Raw genomic sequence first — 19426 nt, forward strand, 5'->3', positions numbered from 1 at the left:
AAGCAGGCTTCCCGCTGAGCAGGGAGCCCTATGCGGGGCTCCATCCCAGGACCCCGGGGTCATGACCTGAGCTGAAGGCAGATGCTTAACGACTAAGCCACGCCAGCGCCCTTCATTCAGCTTTCTGATCTGAGCTTTCCCCACAAGTCTATTGCATGAACGTCCCACAATTTATTTGACCACTTATCTACGGGTGGTCAATTAGGTTTATCCAATTTTTCATCATCATGATAATCCTGAGGTAAATATTTCCAAACCTAAATCTTTTACCACATCCCTGATTATTTTCTATCTAGGGACCTATCCCTAGAAAGAGAATATTTTTATTTTATTATTTTCTATCTAGGGATCTATCCCTAGAAAGAGAATCACTGGCATCAAAGGGTATACATATTTTAAAGCTTTTATGAATCTCACTAGGTTGTCTTCCAAAAAGTTTGTTCCAATTTACACTTCTGTCAGGGTAGGACTAAGCATTATCAGGTTTTATTTGCTAATGTTCTAGATTTTAAGAGACCCTGTTTTAATTTTTATTTCTTTGATTTTTAGTAGGGATGACCCTTTTTCATGTTAACTAGTTAATTACCTTTCCTATTTTACAAACTGTCCATATTTCTACTGGAATGTTAGTGCTTCTTTTTAAAAAATCAAAGTTCTTTATACTTAAGAATATTAATAAGGAGAGAGAATTCTTTATGAAAACCTTCACATCAGGGGCGCCTGCATGGCTCAGTGGGTTAAAGCCCCTGCCTTCGGCTCAGGTCATGATCCCAGGGGCTCTCTGCTCAGCAGGGAGCCTGCTTCCTCCTCTCTCTCTGCCTGCCTCTCTGCTTACTTGTGATCTCCGTCAAATAAATAAATAAAATCTTTTTTAAAAAAAACCTTCGTATCAGAACTTCTTGAAATATCAAGCTTCCTAGCTAATTTAAAACAAGTTTTAATTTATAAAAGTCCTATCTACATACAGATTTTTACCATATAAAGTAAGCTTTATCTTCCCAACATTTGCCCAAAGAATTGGCTAATAAGAAGAAAGCAATGTACTCAGTGAGGCATGTTCCATGGCATATACAAAGAGTCCTAGAAGTATGCTTGGGGAGCCTGGTGGCTCAGTCAGTTAAGCATCTGACTCTTGGTTTTGGCTCAGATCATGATCTCAGGGTCCTGGGATCAACCCCGAGCTCTGTGTTGGGCTCTGTTCTCAGGACAGAGTCTGTTTATCCTTTTCCCTCTCCCTCTGCTCCTTCCCCCAATCCCTACCCCGCACACATGTGCACTTGTGCTCTCTCTCTCAAATTAAAAAAAAAATCTTTTTTTAAAAGTATGCTTATTGGTAAGGTAAGGAGTTGCACATTATGAACAGACATATTTACTGCCTGTTTCTGATCTTTCCCAGGGTTCAACACACAGTAGGCAGTGATTACAACTAAGCCACATATATGCAGACAGAAGCACAGACCCATGTACTATGCACACCCACCACCCTTGCAACATCGTCAGAGAAAGATGAAATGACAGTTTTGGAATCAGACCTACTCCAGTTTCATATCATATTAATTACGTGAGCCGGCACAAAGATGCATCACCTATTTCCTCATCTGTAAAAAGGGGATAATACCCACCACATGGGGTTCTGATGAGTCTTAAATAAGAGAAAGGGAAAGCACTTAGCACAGTGCCTGGGATATAGTAGGAACTCAATAAATGCTAGCAACTTTCTTCTTGGGAACACTACTTCTTACATATCCCTTCCTTCCCCGATGCTGCCCTCCAGTGGACTAGAGCTCTCCTCCCCACAGGTAAGGCGGGCTCCACTTGAAACAAATCCGGATTTGAAAAACAGGTCAAGTTTACTTCCCCATTTATCAAAAAGGTTTTTTAAATACATTTCAGACTAGAGGATATTTCAATTATGATATGATCTATAGAAGTACAATTGATCTACAGCTGTTCAGTACCTTGCTTCCTAAAGTTTCCTAACTAAATCTAGCTTATTTCCTATCTAAATCAATCTTCCCACCACTACTGATTCTTCCCTAGAAAAATAACCTTGACCCTCTCCTTCAGTTCAGCCTTTCCCCCAGACAAAGCCCCTTTGGTTTTACTCACCCACACAGTTGTCACAGATGCTGCAATGGGAGGCCCGGGGAGGCCGGAAGATCTTGCATGTATAACAGTATTTCAGCTTTACAATCTGGTTGTTGATCTGGAAATTCTTGATACGAGGAGGTGGTCGCTGGCCCTGGGGCACTGCACCATTGGTAGCTTCTATAGGTCAGTAAAGACAGTTAATATCACTGCCAGTCATTATTTGAGCCCCAAAGTCTCACTTCTCCAAAAGCAGAGGGAGCAATCGCCAGTTCCTTAGGCCCACTGTCTTTTCTAGACTAGCACGGCCTAAGGGCACTGTCAATATCATCAAGTATCCCATCAAATTCCACTGAATACCATGCAATTCTTTTCTGCACATGTGAAAAGAGGTTTCTTCATCTTTTTCGGCAGATTACAAAGAAAAACATTTATAAAAGAAATAAAAATGGCTAAAAAGCATATGAAATGAAATCATTCAAATTCACTTAGAATCAAAGGCATAAAAATCAACACAAAGATGCTGTTACCTCCTACTATATTAACAAATATTAAAAAGAATAAAAATGGGACGCCTGGGTGGCTCAGTCGGTTAAGTGTCTGCCTTCAGCTCAGTTCATGATCCCAGGGTCCTGGGGTTGAGTCCAGCATTGCGCTCCTTGCTCAGTGGGGAGCCTGCTTCTCCCTCCACTTGCCTCTCCCTCTGCCTGCTGCTCCCCCCTGCTTGTGTCCTCTCTCTCTCTCTGACAAATAAATAAAATCTTTAATAAAAAAATAATAAAAATACCCAGGATTGGCAAGGATGGGGAAGGTATTTTTATACATAATCAGTAAGGGATAAAGCATTGGCTCCCAAAACTTTAAAGGCATATATTTTTTGACCCAGCAATTCTGTTTCTAGGAATTTAACAAAACTACAAAGAGATACACAAAAGATGTTGATGGAAGGATATTTGTCACAGAGTCCCTTTTAATAGTGAAAACCTGAAAATAACCTCAGTGTCACAGGGGACTGGCTAAGTAAATGCATGCATAGGATGGAATATTATGCAACCATTTAAAATGATGTAGACAAGTGAATGAAAACACAGGACAATATTCACAATATATTGCAAAATGAAAATGTACACTAGAAGGCATGTAACATGCATAAAAGGATATTATCTTGCAAAAATAAAATATATGCATAAAAAGGCTGGTAATACTTAGAATCAGAAAAATAATCATTTAAAAATAAGAGTAATGCATGCTTATTGTAAAAGTTTGGAAAAAACAGAAGATGTATGTAAGAAAAAAAATCATTGATAGTCTCTCAACTCAGGAATATCCATGTGTTTTGGTGTATTTCCTTAACAGGTAAATAAACATTCATGATTTTTAAAAATTTGAGATCACATTATAAATATAATTTTGTGCCCTCTATTTTTTGCTTAACACTATATGGTGAACACTTCTCCATGGTTGTTAATTTCTCTTCCAAAAAATATTAATACTGGCAATATAATATTCCATCATATGTACATACCATTATCTATTTAACCATCCCATATTGTAGGGCATTTAAATGGCCTCTGGGCTTTTACTATTTAAATGATGTTACATGAAAAAAACTTAAAATGTTACAGATAAAGTTTAAATCCCCTCTGATCACCACCCCAATTTCCACCTCCCCTTCTCAACAATATATCCATATGTTGGGGCACCTGGGTGGCCCAGTCAGTTGAGCATCCAACCCTTGGTGTCAACTCAGGTCATGATCTCAGGGTAGTGAGACTGAACCCCGAGAGTTGGGCTCCAGTCTCACCTTGGAGTCAGCGTGAGGTTCTCTCCCTCTCCCTCTGCCCCTTTCCCCACCTCTCTCTCTCAAATAAAGAAAATCTTTTTTTAAAAAAGAGAATATATATTATTTAATATGCATTAAAATTAATTTCTAAAACAGAAAGAAAAAAAGAAAAGCATGTTGAAGTCTGAGCAGTAATATATGAAGTTGCCGGCATTAAAACAGCTAGGCCCACATTAAAAAGGAAAAAAAAAAGGAAAAAGAAAAAAATGACATGCTGAAAATCCTTCTACAGTAATTTGTATGAATCTGATTATTTCTTTTAACTAAACTCTAAGTGAAGTGGAATTACTGGGTCAAAGGGTATGAATCCTTAAAGCCCATATTGCTTATTGCTAAAATGCTTCCCAGACAGATTGTATCAATTTGCACGCCCATCCATCTGCAGCATATGAGAATGCCTGTTTCCTTGCACCCTAGATGTGCAGGGTAATTCTAAAAACAGAATAATTTTTCAATTCACTTTGATTTTAAAAATATCTGCCATATGGAACTTTTTTCCTTTTTTTGCAGAGTGGGGTAGATGCTGTGAAATCAAACAATAACAGTGTGCCACAAGTCTTAAAAGGATGGGGATAGCTCTTCATTAGAGAATGATGTAAGTACCAGCATGCCACCTTAATATTCCTTTGCATGGCCTTTACATGAAGGCACTTGTGAGATAGAGTTCATGGTTCATCCTCCCCATGAGGCGCTATGCTGCAATGGAATCACAATGTTGTCTTCTGCCCCAACCTCCATGCACATCTGCCCCATCCCTCCAGCACAGGGAGGAGTGCAAATTGACAAAAACTTGCTAACATAAACATACAAATGAAGGCAAGAATGTATTCTTCTACAGAGAGAAACATGCTAAAAGGAGAGGTCACAATGTGACACAGCTCAAGCGTGGGCTCCAGGCCCAGTGATCTGGCAAAACAGAACTAACCTTGCTAACACCTGCTGGGAGATGCAAGAGACAAGTCAAGGCAGTGCCTCCATATGTGAATGGAAAGATGATGATAAAAGAATAATCCCAGATGGCGAAAAGATGGCACACACAACTCTCCCTCCTCCTATCTTACTCCTAACTACCCCAGCCTTACCAGGTCTCCCCTGAACTCCAGCTGCACCAACACACCTGGCCTCTGCTTTTTCCCCACTATTCCCACTCTTACCCCATCCCTAAGTAGTTCAAGCTCAGATGTGCACAAACTATGCCCCCTTAGCTCAACTAAAACAAGCTAGAATTCTTCAAAAAGAAATTCACTGAGAAGCTAGAGGGAAATGCAGCTAAAACAAACAAAAGAAATTCAAAAGCTTGGACACTTTCAAAGCACTGTAAAGGAGTATCAAATCAACTCATTGTATACTTTAAACTTACACAATGTTGTGTCAATTACATCTTGATAAAACTGGAGGAAAAAACATCAAATGGAAATGGGAGAAAATATTTCATTGATGATAGCATGCATATAAACATTAGGAATAAACTCAATATAAGAAATATAGAAACTAGAATTTAAAACTATAAAAATTTTATTTAAGGGCATAAAATTCAATCTTAAAATAAAGACATAGTATTTTCTTGGATAGGCAGATAATATTATACAAATGTAAATTCTCTCAAAAATATAAATGTAATATAATACCTATTATAACTTTAATGTTTGTGTGTTTTTAATTAAAGTAATATAAAAATCAAAAAACAATCACCCTAACAATCTAAAGGCTAACCATAGATTGATGGTCCGTGGGCATTGCTTTTAGTCTTAATAGTCTTATAAGTCCTGGGCCCCTTTCTTCTAATCTATCTAGGTTGGACACTAACTCAAGCTACTTGGCTACTGGACTTGCAAACAATTTAGGCAAGCACTGCTATGGAGTCTGGGAGGCTCCCAGTCCCCATGAGTGTTGATATCCTGGCCTTCTTTCCCAGTGTGAGCTCCTAGGATAGTCCCTCCTCTAGCCCTGGGATCTTCTGGTTCAATCTGTGGAGCCACCCTGGATCCTGGCTAGTGTAGCACTTTATCTCTGTCCCAAAGAGACCTACCCTGAGCTGAAAACTGCACCGTAATGAGCCTGTAACTGCTCCCTTTACCTTCCTAGAATTCTCAGTGGTTCCTGGCATCATAGCTGTCTCCTCCCACCTTGTGTATTGCCTTAAAGCAGGAGTTCTTGGTGGGGCCCATGACTGTGCTTCAAAAGATCTGTGAATCTCTGAAATTACATCCCAAATTATATGTATAATCAAACACATAAGAATATTTTTATGAAAAGAAGGCTTATAGCTTTCATCAAAAAAAAAAAATCAAATGAGTTCATGACCCCTCAAAGGTAAAAAAAATCCCATTCTCTTAGGAAGAGTGCAGTAAGACAAACCCTTCCTGAGACACAACCCAACACAAGAAGAATGAAGCATATGGCTTTCAAATCTTGCTAACCCTGCCTTACCAAAACCACAGGGTAGTCATGATCTCAGATTCAGGATCTTACAGGGAAAAGGCTAGATATTATTCTTAGTCTGCAACTACTATTATGATTCCACTCCTTTAGTGATTAAAGTCACCACAGCATCTTGCCAGCTGGTTAGAACACTCACCTATCTCCATTTCTATGAAAGCTGCTTCATCTGGTAGGGCCCGAGGGATCACTCCAGGGTCACTGAAGCTGGTCCTCAACAGTGTAGCCATGGAGAAAAGGAAGAGCATGGCAGCAAACACAGGGATGGCAGGAGAGAGCTGGACAGCCAGGTAGCGACATCTGAAGAAAGTGGGCGATTGAACATTTAGTTATACCCACCCTATATTGACCACAAACTGTTACCAGCATGTCGATCTGGTCTCCACAATAAAGTGAGCAGTACATTGAGGGAAGAGACCGTGCTTTTTTCTTCTCTTGAACTACCCATAACTCCTAATATATGGTTCTTCACATAGTAGGAGCTCAACACTTACTTGATGTCACCTATAACCTCAGAAGACAGTCTCCAGGGACCCGCCCCCCCATCACCAAGTCCAATTCCTCCTGTCAGCCTGCTGAGGACCACATTTCCTCTGTGCCTTGGGAAAGGCTCACACCTACTAGGGTCAGGGAAGCAACTGAGCCTGGACTTGTAAATACCACAGGTTGCTCTCACTCTGGGAATGTCTAGAGCTTTTCATAATCACTCATCTGGCATTAGGCCTGAGCTCAAAGAAGAGGAAGAAAAGATGAGGACCATTCATGAAGCAGGGTCCCAGCATCAGAGGGTACATCTGGCACGCTTCAAGGCTAGTGAAAAGCTTCAGGGATGCTGACTGACTTTGCAACATCCATCCTCTTCTCTCCTCAATTTGCTCTTCTAGTAAGTACTTAGTGACCTCAGGCAAAGGATAAAGAAAATTTTATCTCCTCAGCACCTCTTCCCAACATCATGTTTGCTCCCCCTCTTTCCTCATAATTCACCCAGAAAGCCACCCCTCTTCCTCTCTGGATATCCCAGATCTACTCATCTTTCACGTCCCAGAGGTATCAATGCCATCATTGCCACCATCACAATTTACTGAGCACTCAGCATATACCAGGCACTGCACAAAGCCATTTATATGCATTATCTCATTCAATTCTCACACTAAATCTATGACATAAAGTCTATTATACCCATTGGATAGCTGGAGAATCTGGGATTTAGAGAAGTCTTGCCTCTTCTGAGAGGCCTAGCCTAAGCTGCACTAATCTCTCCCTTCTCTACCGCTGTAGTCCTCACTGCCAGAGCCTTGTATTGTTTCCTAGCTGCTTTTCACTATATTGACCTCGTCTTCCCCAGCTGCACTTTGTAAGAGGAAAAACCTTGTGTTTGTGAAGTAGGAATGTTTGGGTTTGCAATCTGGCTCTGCCAGCTCCTACTTGGGTGACTTAATTAACTTCAGTCTCCTTAGCTGTGAAATGAGGATAGTAATAGTACTACATAGGGTCACTGTGTCATCAAATGCATGAATATAAATAAAGTGCTTAGAACTGCACCTGACACATAGTAAACGTTAAGTAAATGTCAGCTCTTAGCGTTACCGTCTTACCATCGTGGCTCTGTATCTCCCAGAGCTTAATGCAAGTATGGGAACAAAGAAGCTATCCACAAATACTTGTTGCATCCAGCTGAATTTCAAATAGGAATATGTGATGAGAGTTATCACTGACCTATTTTTATTCTTTTCCTCCTGAGGCACATTTTTTCCTTCAATACAGAGATCTTCTCTTGGAGGCAGACTATAAGTGGATAAGCAAGGGCCAGAGGGAGAGTGGAGAAAGTAAGCTAAGGAAAAAGGCTTACCTCATCGGCATGGGGATTAAGCAAGCTGCTGTCCACCCAAAGCAAACATTTAACCCCAGGTTGTACATTCACTGTAGTTTTGGAAATCCACACGAGATCCTCCCCCTGCCTCCCTGCCATACACACGAGTGCAGGGGTGGGCGGGTGAGAACCAACATAATATTGGGCTGAGCAATTTGTCAGTAGAAGATGAACATATGTAGTGAACTTGCAAAATGATTTTGTGGCTTTTTGTTTGCTTGCCTGTTTGTTTTTAACAAAATCCTCGGTCATAGCCTGATTTTGTATGATTTACTTCCTTCCCCTAAAAGCTAAGGGTAGGAGGTAAAATTTGAAGAACTGAAGGATCTGACTACACACAGGGTAATTAAGGTTCTTACAGATCACTAGCTTGTGGATTACCTTCTTTTCCATTGTTCCACCTTCAGTAGAACACGTAGCCAAAAAGTGAATTTGGAAACAAAAGTTACCTCTGCCTATCAGGAACCCAGAGGATACAGAAGAAACATTAAGACTCTGTTTCATGAGCAAGCCAAGTAAAATTACCACACTAACAGAAAACAGTCGTCTTTCTAGTCATTGCCTATTTCTAAGATCACTCTTGAAAACAAACAACTTCTCTAGGACTTGAACTGCTCTGGGTGTATGGTCTCCAATAAACAGAAAAATCAGAGCTATCTGATTGGCCACCAAAGGGATTTTAAATCATTTTATTACAGGAAAAAGATACAGAGAAAATGGAACTCTCTCTCCTCTCTCTCTCTCTCTCTCTCTCTTTCTCTCATACATGCACACACACACACACACACACACACACACACACACACACACAATCAATGTTGCCCCCATGCATGAAGGACCTAAGATTAACTAAGTCTCATTCCAACACCTGCTTGTTAACCAGACAAAGGACAACTTAGATTTGAATTATGCTATGCCATCAAGGATAAAGGTCTCTGTAATCTCCACATGGACTATCTTCTGCACCTGCTAAAACAATCCACTCTGTATGTCAACAAGTACACAACAGGCCCATTGTACTGTTCTCCAGAGATGAGGCTATTGGCAGTCAGTTGTCACTAGTGAGTGGGTGTGGCTGGGAAGGCAGATGTGGGACCAGCAGGCCTTTCCACTCCAAGTAAGAGGAAACTTGGAGAGCCAGTAGCTAAAACTGCTGTTAACTACAACTTATCATATATGTCTGTCTTTAATAGTTATGATCAAAAATACCCCCTTAGGGGGCGCCTGGGTGGCTCAGTTGGTTAAGCTTCTGCCTTTGTCTCAGGTCATGATTCTAGGGTTCTGGGATTGAGCCCCATGTCCCTGCTCAGCGGTAAGAAGCCTGCTTCTCTCTCTCCCCACTTCTCCTGCTCTCTTTCACTACCTCTCTTTCTCAAGTAATATAATATAATATTTTTTTTAAATACCCCCTTGGATTAATCCCATAATTGCACTAAGCTAGAGATCTGCCTCTGACAGGACCAGGGTATGTGAAAATCTGGTGGCAATTCCCAATATCAACCTGAAAAGTCAGGAGTCTCCTAAATCACTAATTTGTCTTACTGGAAGACTAGATCTGTCATCCATGAATATAAGCTAACTGTTTTTTTTAAATCCCCCTGTATTTTCCATTTATATCACTTCTTGGAATAATGATATCCATATCCTTTTTTGAAACAGAACTCTCTTTTATCTTCAGAGTACCAAGAGGCTTTCCCCCTTCCAAAGGGTTCAGAAGTTGCTTTTCTCCCTTGTGAATTTTATAAACACAACCATGTCTCCCCTAAGTCTTCCTTTATGCCACCTGAAGAAATATCATTATTTTAAGCCACCTTCTATCAACTTCTTGATTGGCCTCGGGCTTTCATAGCCAGACTACATGACTGGACTTCCACATGTCCTATGGGCCGCATGGTGGTACTGTCTAGCAGTAACTAGCAGTGCCAGGCTGGGCTGGTGTGTCATGTCCCATCCCCCATCCCTAGCATGCTAGTTCACTGGAGGGACAATGATAATGACACAGACTTTAACTGATAGGAAAAAATTCAAAAGAGGTTCATGAGTGGAGTTGGTAAGAAACCAGACAGATTCCATAGCAGGGCTCTGCCTCACAGACTGGGAGCATGGATTGGTATTCTATACAATACTCTACCTCCAAGTCTTCCTAATAGCTCAATGCAATCAATCAGCCAACAAGTGTTTATGGGTCTAACAAATGAAGAACAAGAGAAAATAGGAGTTAATTTTGTTGGGAAAAACATAACTAACATATGAAATAGCTGAAGAATAAGATAAGACCAATAATCAAGGGTTAGGATGGTGATTCAGACTCTAAGGACTATAAGTGGTCAGAGAAGAGCTCTTGGGAAGCTGGTGGCTGCTTAAAACTGCTCCCATAGCAGCTGTTAAGGGTGGCTTTAAGGAAAAGCTGTGCTTGGAACAGAAGAAAGGGCTCAAGATTAGAGTCCCACTATGGCCCTTGTCCCACATAATAGTAATAAGCCTTTGCTATTAGTCCCCACTGATATGGACAGTTGTCTGTTCTCTTACACACTACCTACTTCGGAAGCATAGTAAACATGCAGAGTCACCTATACTGGCTCAAGGCTCTCGTGATGACACTCAAGAGCTTGCTGATAGGGAAAAGTTTCCTTGGACACTGAAAACATAATTTAAAATCAGTCTCTAGTTTGACTGCTATATGAAGGTCAAAGGAAGAGGCATAAGTCTGTTTTGCTCTAGTAGCAAAGGGGAAAATTAACCAAACAGGGACATTTTCAATTCTGAGGCAATGAGCCATCTTCTCACTAAGGAGGGCCAAAATCTCTAGCCAGACAAACCTGCTAAGCAGTTGTTGAGCTGCAGTGATAATAGCAAATTTCATGTTTCGATTATAACAAAAATAGCAAAATTCCAAATATAATAAATAACAAATTTCAATTATAATGTACTCCTGCCCAAAACATAGAACAATTCCCTGCTGCTTATTATGCTAATCCCCGAACCCCACAGGCCAGTTATTCCGAGGCCCTCCATTAACTGGCCTCATGTAATAACCATCATAAGGTTCTTGCCTTCCCATTGCTCCGTTCCAGAAATATTCCCCCTAATTACCCTGAATTCACTGGCTTCTTGCTATTGCAAAGGCATAAGGTGCCTCCTTTGTTCTTAAACATGATACCAGCTCGGGTGTCTCTGAGGAAGAAGATTTAGGAGATCCCTTCTTTACCTCAATAAACATCTCAAGTGATATCAGCATGCTGGGGGAAATCCCTGTTCTTTGTGCTTGCTTTTCCCAAAATAGAAGATCACTATACTCAATTAAGACTCATTCTCAAAAGATGGGAGGGGTGCCTAGTGTCACAGTCGGTTAAGCATCCAACTCTTGGTTTCAGCTCAGATCATGATCTCAGGGTCCTGGGATTGAGCCCCGCATCAGGCCCTGCACTCAGCATGGAGTCTGCTTGAGATCCTCTCTCCCTCTCCCTCTGCTCCTCCTGATCATTCTCTCTCTCTCAAATAAAGAAATAAATCTTAATAAAAAAAAAAAAGATGGGAAATGTATTCAGTAGAGATCAACAGTGTGAAACTTATCACCAAAAAAGGTAGTAAGGCTGAAAATACACAGATAAATTTTGAATTACAGAACTATAAAGAAAGGAAAGCATACCATTTAGAAGACATAATCCAACCCTTCTCCAGGGAACATGCTTTATCAGCAAGTTGAACTTAGCTACCTACTTTAACAGATTGATATAGGAGAGGCAACTATGACTTTCTAAAACTGCTATTTGGTTGGCCAAGTCTTAGAATCCTGGGCTAGGTAAAGCACAAAGCAGAACCTCCACAGAAAAATTTTCCAGAAAACGTTCTCTTGATTAGAGATCACGACAAAGTCACTTTTTCATCTTCCCAATCTCATCTAAGTAACTTCAGGAACCTGGACATTGGAACTATAAGCGCAATATTCTGCCATGTCAGTTTGGCTTTGGTCTACATAGCTCTGTATTTCCTCAACCTGGTAACTTTGTTTTGTCATATTGTCTTTCCCGTCTCTCCACAGGGACACAATGCCCCTCTCATCAGGATCACCCACATAGTAATGAGGTGGGAGCACACATTGCTTAATTTTTCTCCAAACCATTCTCATTTGGGCAGCAGGGACTATGAGTAGTCACAGAGGTGATGATCCCTCCTAACTCACAAAGTTTCCCTTCTATGCTCACACTTAAAGATGGGCCTCTCTGTTCCTGCAAGGCTACCAGAATGCTATGCCAGAGTGCTACTAATTTTCTACAAAGACACCTTCATTTTCCAGGAGCTTGAGTGGAGGAGGCCCAAATAACCTAGATGCCACTAGGTAATACAGTCCTTAGTTAGCAAGAACCCAGAATATGCTAGTTTAGCATTTGGCACTATGCACACTTTAGTAAATCTGAATGTCTTCAGGATTCCATATTCAAGGGAACAATGAAATGAAAGGTAGTGTCATACAGAGGCACTGGCTGGCTGACTGATCTTGACAATGGGACCTCTCTTCTGTGCACCTGGTTTCCTCGCCTGCAAAAGGATGGAGATAGTTTACAAGGGCCCTTCCAGTTCTACCATTCTATGATTCTGTGAGTCAAGACTGTTATATTTTAAGTGTATCCAGAACGTATTAATTCAGTAACATTTATTAACCACCTACTCTACATAAGGTCTGGTGGAAGGCACCACCGAGGGCTACACAGACATAGGAGATAGTCCCTGGCATTGAACGAGCTCAAAGTGTAATAATCATAGAATTTAGAAATCTAAGAAATGTCATATGATGATGTGTTAGATGAGCAGTATGTGCAAAAATTACTGGAAAGGTTTCAGGAAGGAAGACTCAAGAAGGGACGTGAAAGAGAGGTAGAATTTGGATAGGCTAGAAGTGGGTCAATTACAAAGCACCACTACAAAGCTTTTTTCAGTTCATATAATTCAATGACTCCTCTACACATCAAAATCACCTGCAAGGGTCAGTCCAACAGGGTTTGATAGTGCCTTGATACAATTTCCTCTACAATGAGGCATAAGCGGTGAGCATAGAAGCAAACTGCTTATACCTCAGGGGTCAAGAGTCACTTAGTCATTCTTGCCACAAGAGAAGTCTGGGTACCTTGACCCCACCTATAGTCTGGTCATAAAATTAAAAGAAACAGACAGGAAGCCAATTCCAGAAGACACCGCACTTGGTCCTTCCTCCAAGCTTTATCAGGAAATTGAATTTGACTAACACCATAATAGTCTTTGAGTAGCTGGACACCTCACAGTTGTCTGTGTCATTCCACTAGAATGTTCTGACATAACTGGCAAGCTGGTGGCCAAGCTTAGTGTGTTCACACAAGCTGGACAGGGTTTGGGCAGAAAAGACCGAGAATGGTTCATGTGGTCAAAGCTAAAACTGGCATATTCACTCACATTTCCTAAATACCTCACCCTAAAAATAAATTAGGAAATCCTCTTTTTAAGCACTGCAAAATTTTCACTCTGCTTTTAAAGTCAATACATTTACCATAGATATAATTGTGTTTAAATATGAAATATATTTAAATACAGCTACCTACTGGAAATCCAACCTTTCCTTTTCAATGTGTGTATCTGAATCTTCTAGACAAACTTATACATCAGACTCTCAGAGTTGCAAGAGGCTTAGTGATAATCTAGCCCAATTTCCCATCCTAGGCAGGAATCCACTTTGAGACAGCAGCCCTGAGAGATGGCCACCCAGTATCTTTGGAAACACTTCTAATAATATAGAGCTAACTAGCTCCTAGATGGACAACCTTCTTTCATTTTATGTATTCGACCTACTGTCTGTCCGCTGAAAATTATAGGATCCTCCTTTGAGAAGTCTAAACATGTAAAGGCAAAATCAAAAACAAAATATATAAATATACACTGGTACTACTAATACTGCATGTTTTTCATCAAGGGGTGCCCACATGCCTGAACAGATTTCTCCAGCCATCTGGCCAAACCAGAGCTGTGCCCTGGGCAGCCATAAATCAACTTGCACTTGTTCCTAAGCACCTGCTACAGGCAAGACCCTATGATGAAAATGCAGGTCCAGATGTGTGGCAAGATCTATACTTCCTTAAGGCAAAAATGCAGCAGCCAGAGGATGTGGTATCTATACTCCTAGGCAATTTGAGGATGAAAATAGACAGCTCTCAGTCACTGGTGGTTCAGATGCCCTCACCTGCCGGAAGGCAGGGGACTAGATCAGCTGATTTCCTGAGGCCTCCTTAAATTCTAATGCTAACAAAGGGGCCCATATTCTGCCTCCCAAATGCTATCCCCCACTGTGTGGTTGGTAGTGAATTATATATTCCAAAGAAAAGGTTGACCAGAAAGAGATTTCATGCCTCAGAGGCATGCTGGTGTCCTTTGCACAGCCTGTCATTAACTAGGCATAAGGCCGCCAGCACTCAGAGTGTTTGTGTGTCTCCACATGAGAGACACACACACAAACACACACACATACACAGAAACACACACACACATGTGCATAAACAGATTCCACCACTCTCAGTTAAAAGGATTCATCACCAGTGTCCTCTCCCCTTTGGTCAGTTTTATGCTTTCCCATTCCACTCCTTTGCTCACACATTAACTTCTTTCTCCCTTCTCCCTCCCCTAGCCCTACCCTCAAACATATTTACTCTATCTGGGTGGCTCAGTTGGTTAAGCGTTGGATTCCTGATTTCAGGGCAGGTCATGATCTCAGGGTTGTGGGATGGAGGCCTGCACTAGGCTCCATGCTCAGCACAGTCTGCATGTCCCTTTCCCTCTGCTCCTCCCCTGGCTTGTTCTCTCTCTCTCTCTCTCTCTCTCCAGTAAATAAATAAATAAATAGATAGATAGATCGATAAATAAATAAATAAAATCTTTTAAAACTATTTACTCTATCACACAGATTGCTGGAACTCAAGGCAGTTCACAAACAACATTATCCTTCATATCTGAGGGCAAAGCACAAGAAATAACTTGGGGGAAAAGTGATCTTGGTAGAAAACTCAACCTGCCTCCATCAAACAGTAACTTGGCTAATTATAAGCTTCATCCCACAGGCAGTTTTGTTCAGAGGCCTCTGGGGCCTAAGTGGGACAGATTCAAATCAGATTCTGTCTGGCTCCCAGATACAGAAAGGGCCAAACGCCAATAGCCCCAAATTTCAAGTTCCCCTGGACAGCCAAACCAGAGGTTTCCTGGGCCCAGAATTACTAGCTCACTCAGGGGCTGGAAACAAATCTCATCCCTGTTTCAAATGGTTCCAACCACAAAAATTTAACTCTAAGATGGAAGGGTGTGGTGGCAGAAAGAGCTAGTGATTCAGCAGGGGGAGGACTGAAAGAGAGGGAGAATGATAGCGAGTTCGGCTTCGCACTTTCAAAAAGAAGCAAGGCAGGAAAAAAAGCAAAAACAAAAACAAACAAAACAAAAACTTGGGGAGAACGGTGAGAGGGGAAACATTTTTTTTTTTAATGTTTCACATAGTCCTGCCTGACCGCACATGCTCATTTGTACCACACACAAGTACACACATACACACGCCCCACCATAAACCTCAGACTGGAAAGCAGCTAAGAAGCCATCACCAACCGGACTTTGCCAAATACTTCACGAAGTCAGCAGCAACAGCAGCAGCAAAAGTGCCTTTGACAAAGAGCCTCTCTGACCTTCCTTTCCTAGCCCTGTTATAAACTGCCCCCCCTCGCTGTTATTCAAGCCAGCTGCAACGAGCAGAAAGTCTGGCAAAGCAGCCTGAAAAATCACTCTTGATGCACTGGGAAAGCCTGGAGCCCTTACAGAAGAAGGGCAAAATTGAGCTCCAAGAGACCAGAGCTCATTTTAATTACCACAAAGGCTGGCCAAGGAGCCCCCTCTTCCCTCCTATGGCCATGCCCCAGCATGGGAGCTCCATTTCCAGGTCACTGTAGTATTGAACTATAGCAGCCTCGTATCAGGTGTGGTTCACAGTCTACACACACTCCTTTTGGCTCCTCAGAGCTCTCCCCATAATAATCCTAAACCAATTAGCATTGCTCCCATCCCTAGAGTATATCAGCACACCCAGTAGTCATGCCATTGTACCCTAGAATCCAACTGGCCACCTCCCTAGAGCAGCGACTGATACAGGATTCAAATAGTGGCTCTAGAATAGCTTTACATCGAAGAAAAAATAACTCCAAGGCTGGTATCAGGCTCACACAAAATACAGAGTTGTTTATGTTGAGTGATCCTGAGAGAAACTTACATTTAATAAGCACATATGTACTACACAGGCGGCTAGTTTGTGGTACAAACTAGTTTGAGGCTGGAACTGATCTGCAGGTCCCCGATTCAGATGGCTTTTCAATTTAATAGCTAGCAGAGAACTGAGCCCTAAGGAAATAGGACCCAGAATAACAGAATAGGTCAGTTTTGTGGTATTGAGTTATGACCATGAGGGCTGCCCCAGCCCCAAAAGGGGTGGAGAAGAGGGAGTCTTTCACTAAGCACCTAAGGAGACCACTGAAAAGGAGAGGTGAATAACAAAGACAAATTCCTTTATTACCCAAGTGTGCCAGGGGTAACCCCAAATCAGTGCTATAAAATTGGAGTCAAAGGTCTTGGCCTTTTTAAGAAGCAGGTACTCTGTTATAAGCACAAAGAAATGAATTTGGTTGGCATGATCTAAGGACATAGCTTAAGAGGATAGTGCCATCCAAAGACCATCCACAAACTTCCCAGAAAGAAGGTTCTTCCTCTAGACCCAAAGAAACCATCATCAGGTAACTCTACTCAATGGAAACTCACTCGAAGGCGAAGAAGAGTGTACATGTCCCCAGGATGAGGAAGAGGGTCAAATAGAAGATGCCCTTTTGCCGGGCCATCATGACTCGCCCATCACAGCAGAAGGTGTTCCTGCCTGGGAGTTTCTCCCACTTCCGTGTCACCTTCTTTCTCACCACCATCACAGACATGATTGGAATTCCTGGTCCAAAATGGGTTTTGTGATTACAAGAGGGAAGAAACAGAAGCTGAGCCCAGCTTTGATATCACGATGCCTGCTATTGCTGCCGCGGGGTCAAACATCATCAAAAGTCCAATTTCTAGCCCTAAGAAAAAGCACAAAAGGAAAAAAAATGAGACAGGAACAAGAAAATGCAGTTCAATCTTCCTTTCCCACAGGTGGAAAGACGAGCACTGCCTGAAAGGGTAGGGGTAGGGAAGTGGGAAAAGTTTATCTCCAATCCACATTTGTCCTCTAAAAGGAAAAAAGGTTAAAGGTGCTCAAAAAAAAAAAAGAAGGGGGCTAACATATCTTCTTAAGTAAATCCCTATGCTTCCAATATAATACTGATGATCTGATCATCATAAAACCTTGGAACTAGAAGGGATTTTGTGGGTGATAACCCCAATTACTTTGTTTTGGAAATGAGTAAAGTTAAGACCACACAGCTGCAAAGCTAAGCCAAGAAAACACGTAAGCTGACTTCCAGTCCAAGGCACTTTCCATATACCACACTGTTCTATAATCATCAGTAAGAGGACTCTAAAAACAATAGTAGAGTTTCTGTCCTTAAGGAGCCATTCCCTCCCCTCCTCCACTTCACCTTCTTTCTTCAATTAGCCACTCAAATATGAATCACACCCGGGAACAAGTCACCCTCTGGCAGGGCTAGGAGGTTCTGGACATTCTGTACACATACCCAGGTTGTATTTACTCAAAACAGATTTCCCCTAATCAAACCCTCTGCAACCTCCTGAGTTCGGGAAATGAACCAATCTTGCCAGCCTAGCCTAACATTTGCGGGAATCTTAATGAAACCACATCACAGACCTATAGGCGAAAGGCTGACTTAAGCAGGAGAGGTTTTGGAATGGTTGGGGGTGGGGGTGGGTGGACATGGCAGAGTCATGAGCTAAGAAACGTCATAAAGGTGCTTGCTTTCTGGGACATTTCATAAGTGCCATTTCTACTTGGCGTCCTGAACCCCAGGGGCCCAGCCTCTCTCAACCACTGTATCCCTTCTCCTCTCAGGTGTGGTGCTGTGGCCTCTATTTACTGACACCACATGCCCCACGCTGGCAAGAATGAGGTGGAAGCCTGCAGCCCGCCTGACTGAGAGAAACAACCAACCCAAAATCACTCTGGGCTGGAGAGGGCAAGGGTCCAAACAGAGACCAGGAGATGAGCAGGGAAATGAGAAAGCAAGAAGGCTTGGCCAAGGGGAGGGAGCACCAGAGGTGCAGAGAACACTTCCTTTGTGTAAAACTAACCTGGAAAACAATCTCCTCCAGATAAACCGGCCCAGCGGGAGACGAGAGACCAGGAAAGGGAGCCGGGCCCTGGGAGAACAAAGATCAAAATCCATCGAGAGGCAGCGACCGGCCCACCAGCCGGGAACCGGAGGCCCGAGTCCGGGGCGGGCGGCAGGCGCGGCCTCGGGAGGCCAGCCCTGCCTCCGCCACGCAGCGGACCACCGCCCCAAGCAGGTTGGGACGCGCGCCACCTCCACACGCTCGTACACACACACACACGCCCGCCACGTGTAGTCACCCGCGGCCAGGGGCTCGGCGGCAGCAGCCCGGCTGAAAAGGGCAGTTGCCTACGTCCGCGCGGCCGGGCTCAGCGGAGGGGTTGGCAGCCCACCATGCGGCCGAGCCCAGGAGACCCCAACCCCCACCCCTCGTTACCTGAACCCGGGAGACCGAACTCGGCCGGGAACTGAGGGCAGGAAGTGCACCTTCCCAGGGGACCGCGTCAGCTGCCAGAGGTGGCAGCGACTTCTCCTCCCCAGCCCGGAGGCTGCCTCCTCTTGACAAGGGGCCCCAATAGTCGGGGCCCTAAACCAGCTGTGGCAACCGCCCACCGCTGGCCGAATGGAACGCTCCTCACGTCACCAGGTCGTTCCAGTAGTTGCTCGCCTGCCATTGGCTGCTCGGCCTTGGTGCCTCCGCCCCTGCCACCCCTGCCCCGAACTACCATTGGCTACTCCAAACGCCACTCGACGCTGCCTCCGCCCCACTCCCCCACCCATCTCCCGGCTTCGTGCCCACCTGCCAAGCCACAGCGAGCCTCCCTTTGGGGTCCGGGCGCCAATGTGAGAAGCGTCCCTTTCTACTGATATAGTTATGCAGAGACGGAGGTGAGGGGTAGTGCTGAAGGGACAAGGAGGGACGGACTACCA

At 43.1% G+C, this 19426-nt stretch overlaps 1 protein-coding gene across 2 annotated transcripts in view; it reads right to left on the bottom strand.

Annotated features, from left to right (window-relative positions):
- ZDHHC9 (zinc finger DHHC-type palmitoyltransferase 9) overlaps positions 1-19150 on the bottom strand; it is a 34204-nt gene extending 15054 nt beyond the window's left edge. Inside the window, exons 1-5 of one of the 2 annotated variants that reach the window (XM_032330281.1) lie at positions 18933-19150; positions 18516-18584; positions 17049-17350; positions 6510-6670; positions 2110-2268 (exon numbers count right to left, since the gene is read on the bottom strand). In XM_032330281.1, the coding sequence (XP_032186172.1) occupies positions 2110-2268; positions 6510-6670; positions 17049-17215 (487 nt within the window). In that variant the 5' untranslated portion in view covers positions 17216-17350; positions 18516-18584; positions 18933-19150. The remainder of the gene's footprint in view (positions 1-2109; positions 2269-6509; positions 6671-17048; positions 17351-18515; positions 18585-18932) is intronic. The other variant, XM_032330282.1, reaches the window with a different exon arrangement.
- Between the last annotated feature and the right edge of the window lie 276 nt (positions 19151-19426).

This window comes from Mustela erminea, chromosome X (assembly GCF_009829155.1).
Source record: "Mustela erminea isolate mMusErm1 chromosome X, mMusErm1.Pri, whole genome shotgun sequence".
In the NCBI taxonomy this organism is placed as follows: domain Eukaryota; kingdom Metazoa; phylum Chordata; class Mammalia; order Carnivora; family Mustelidae; genus Mustela; species Mustela erminea.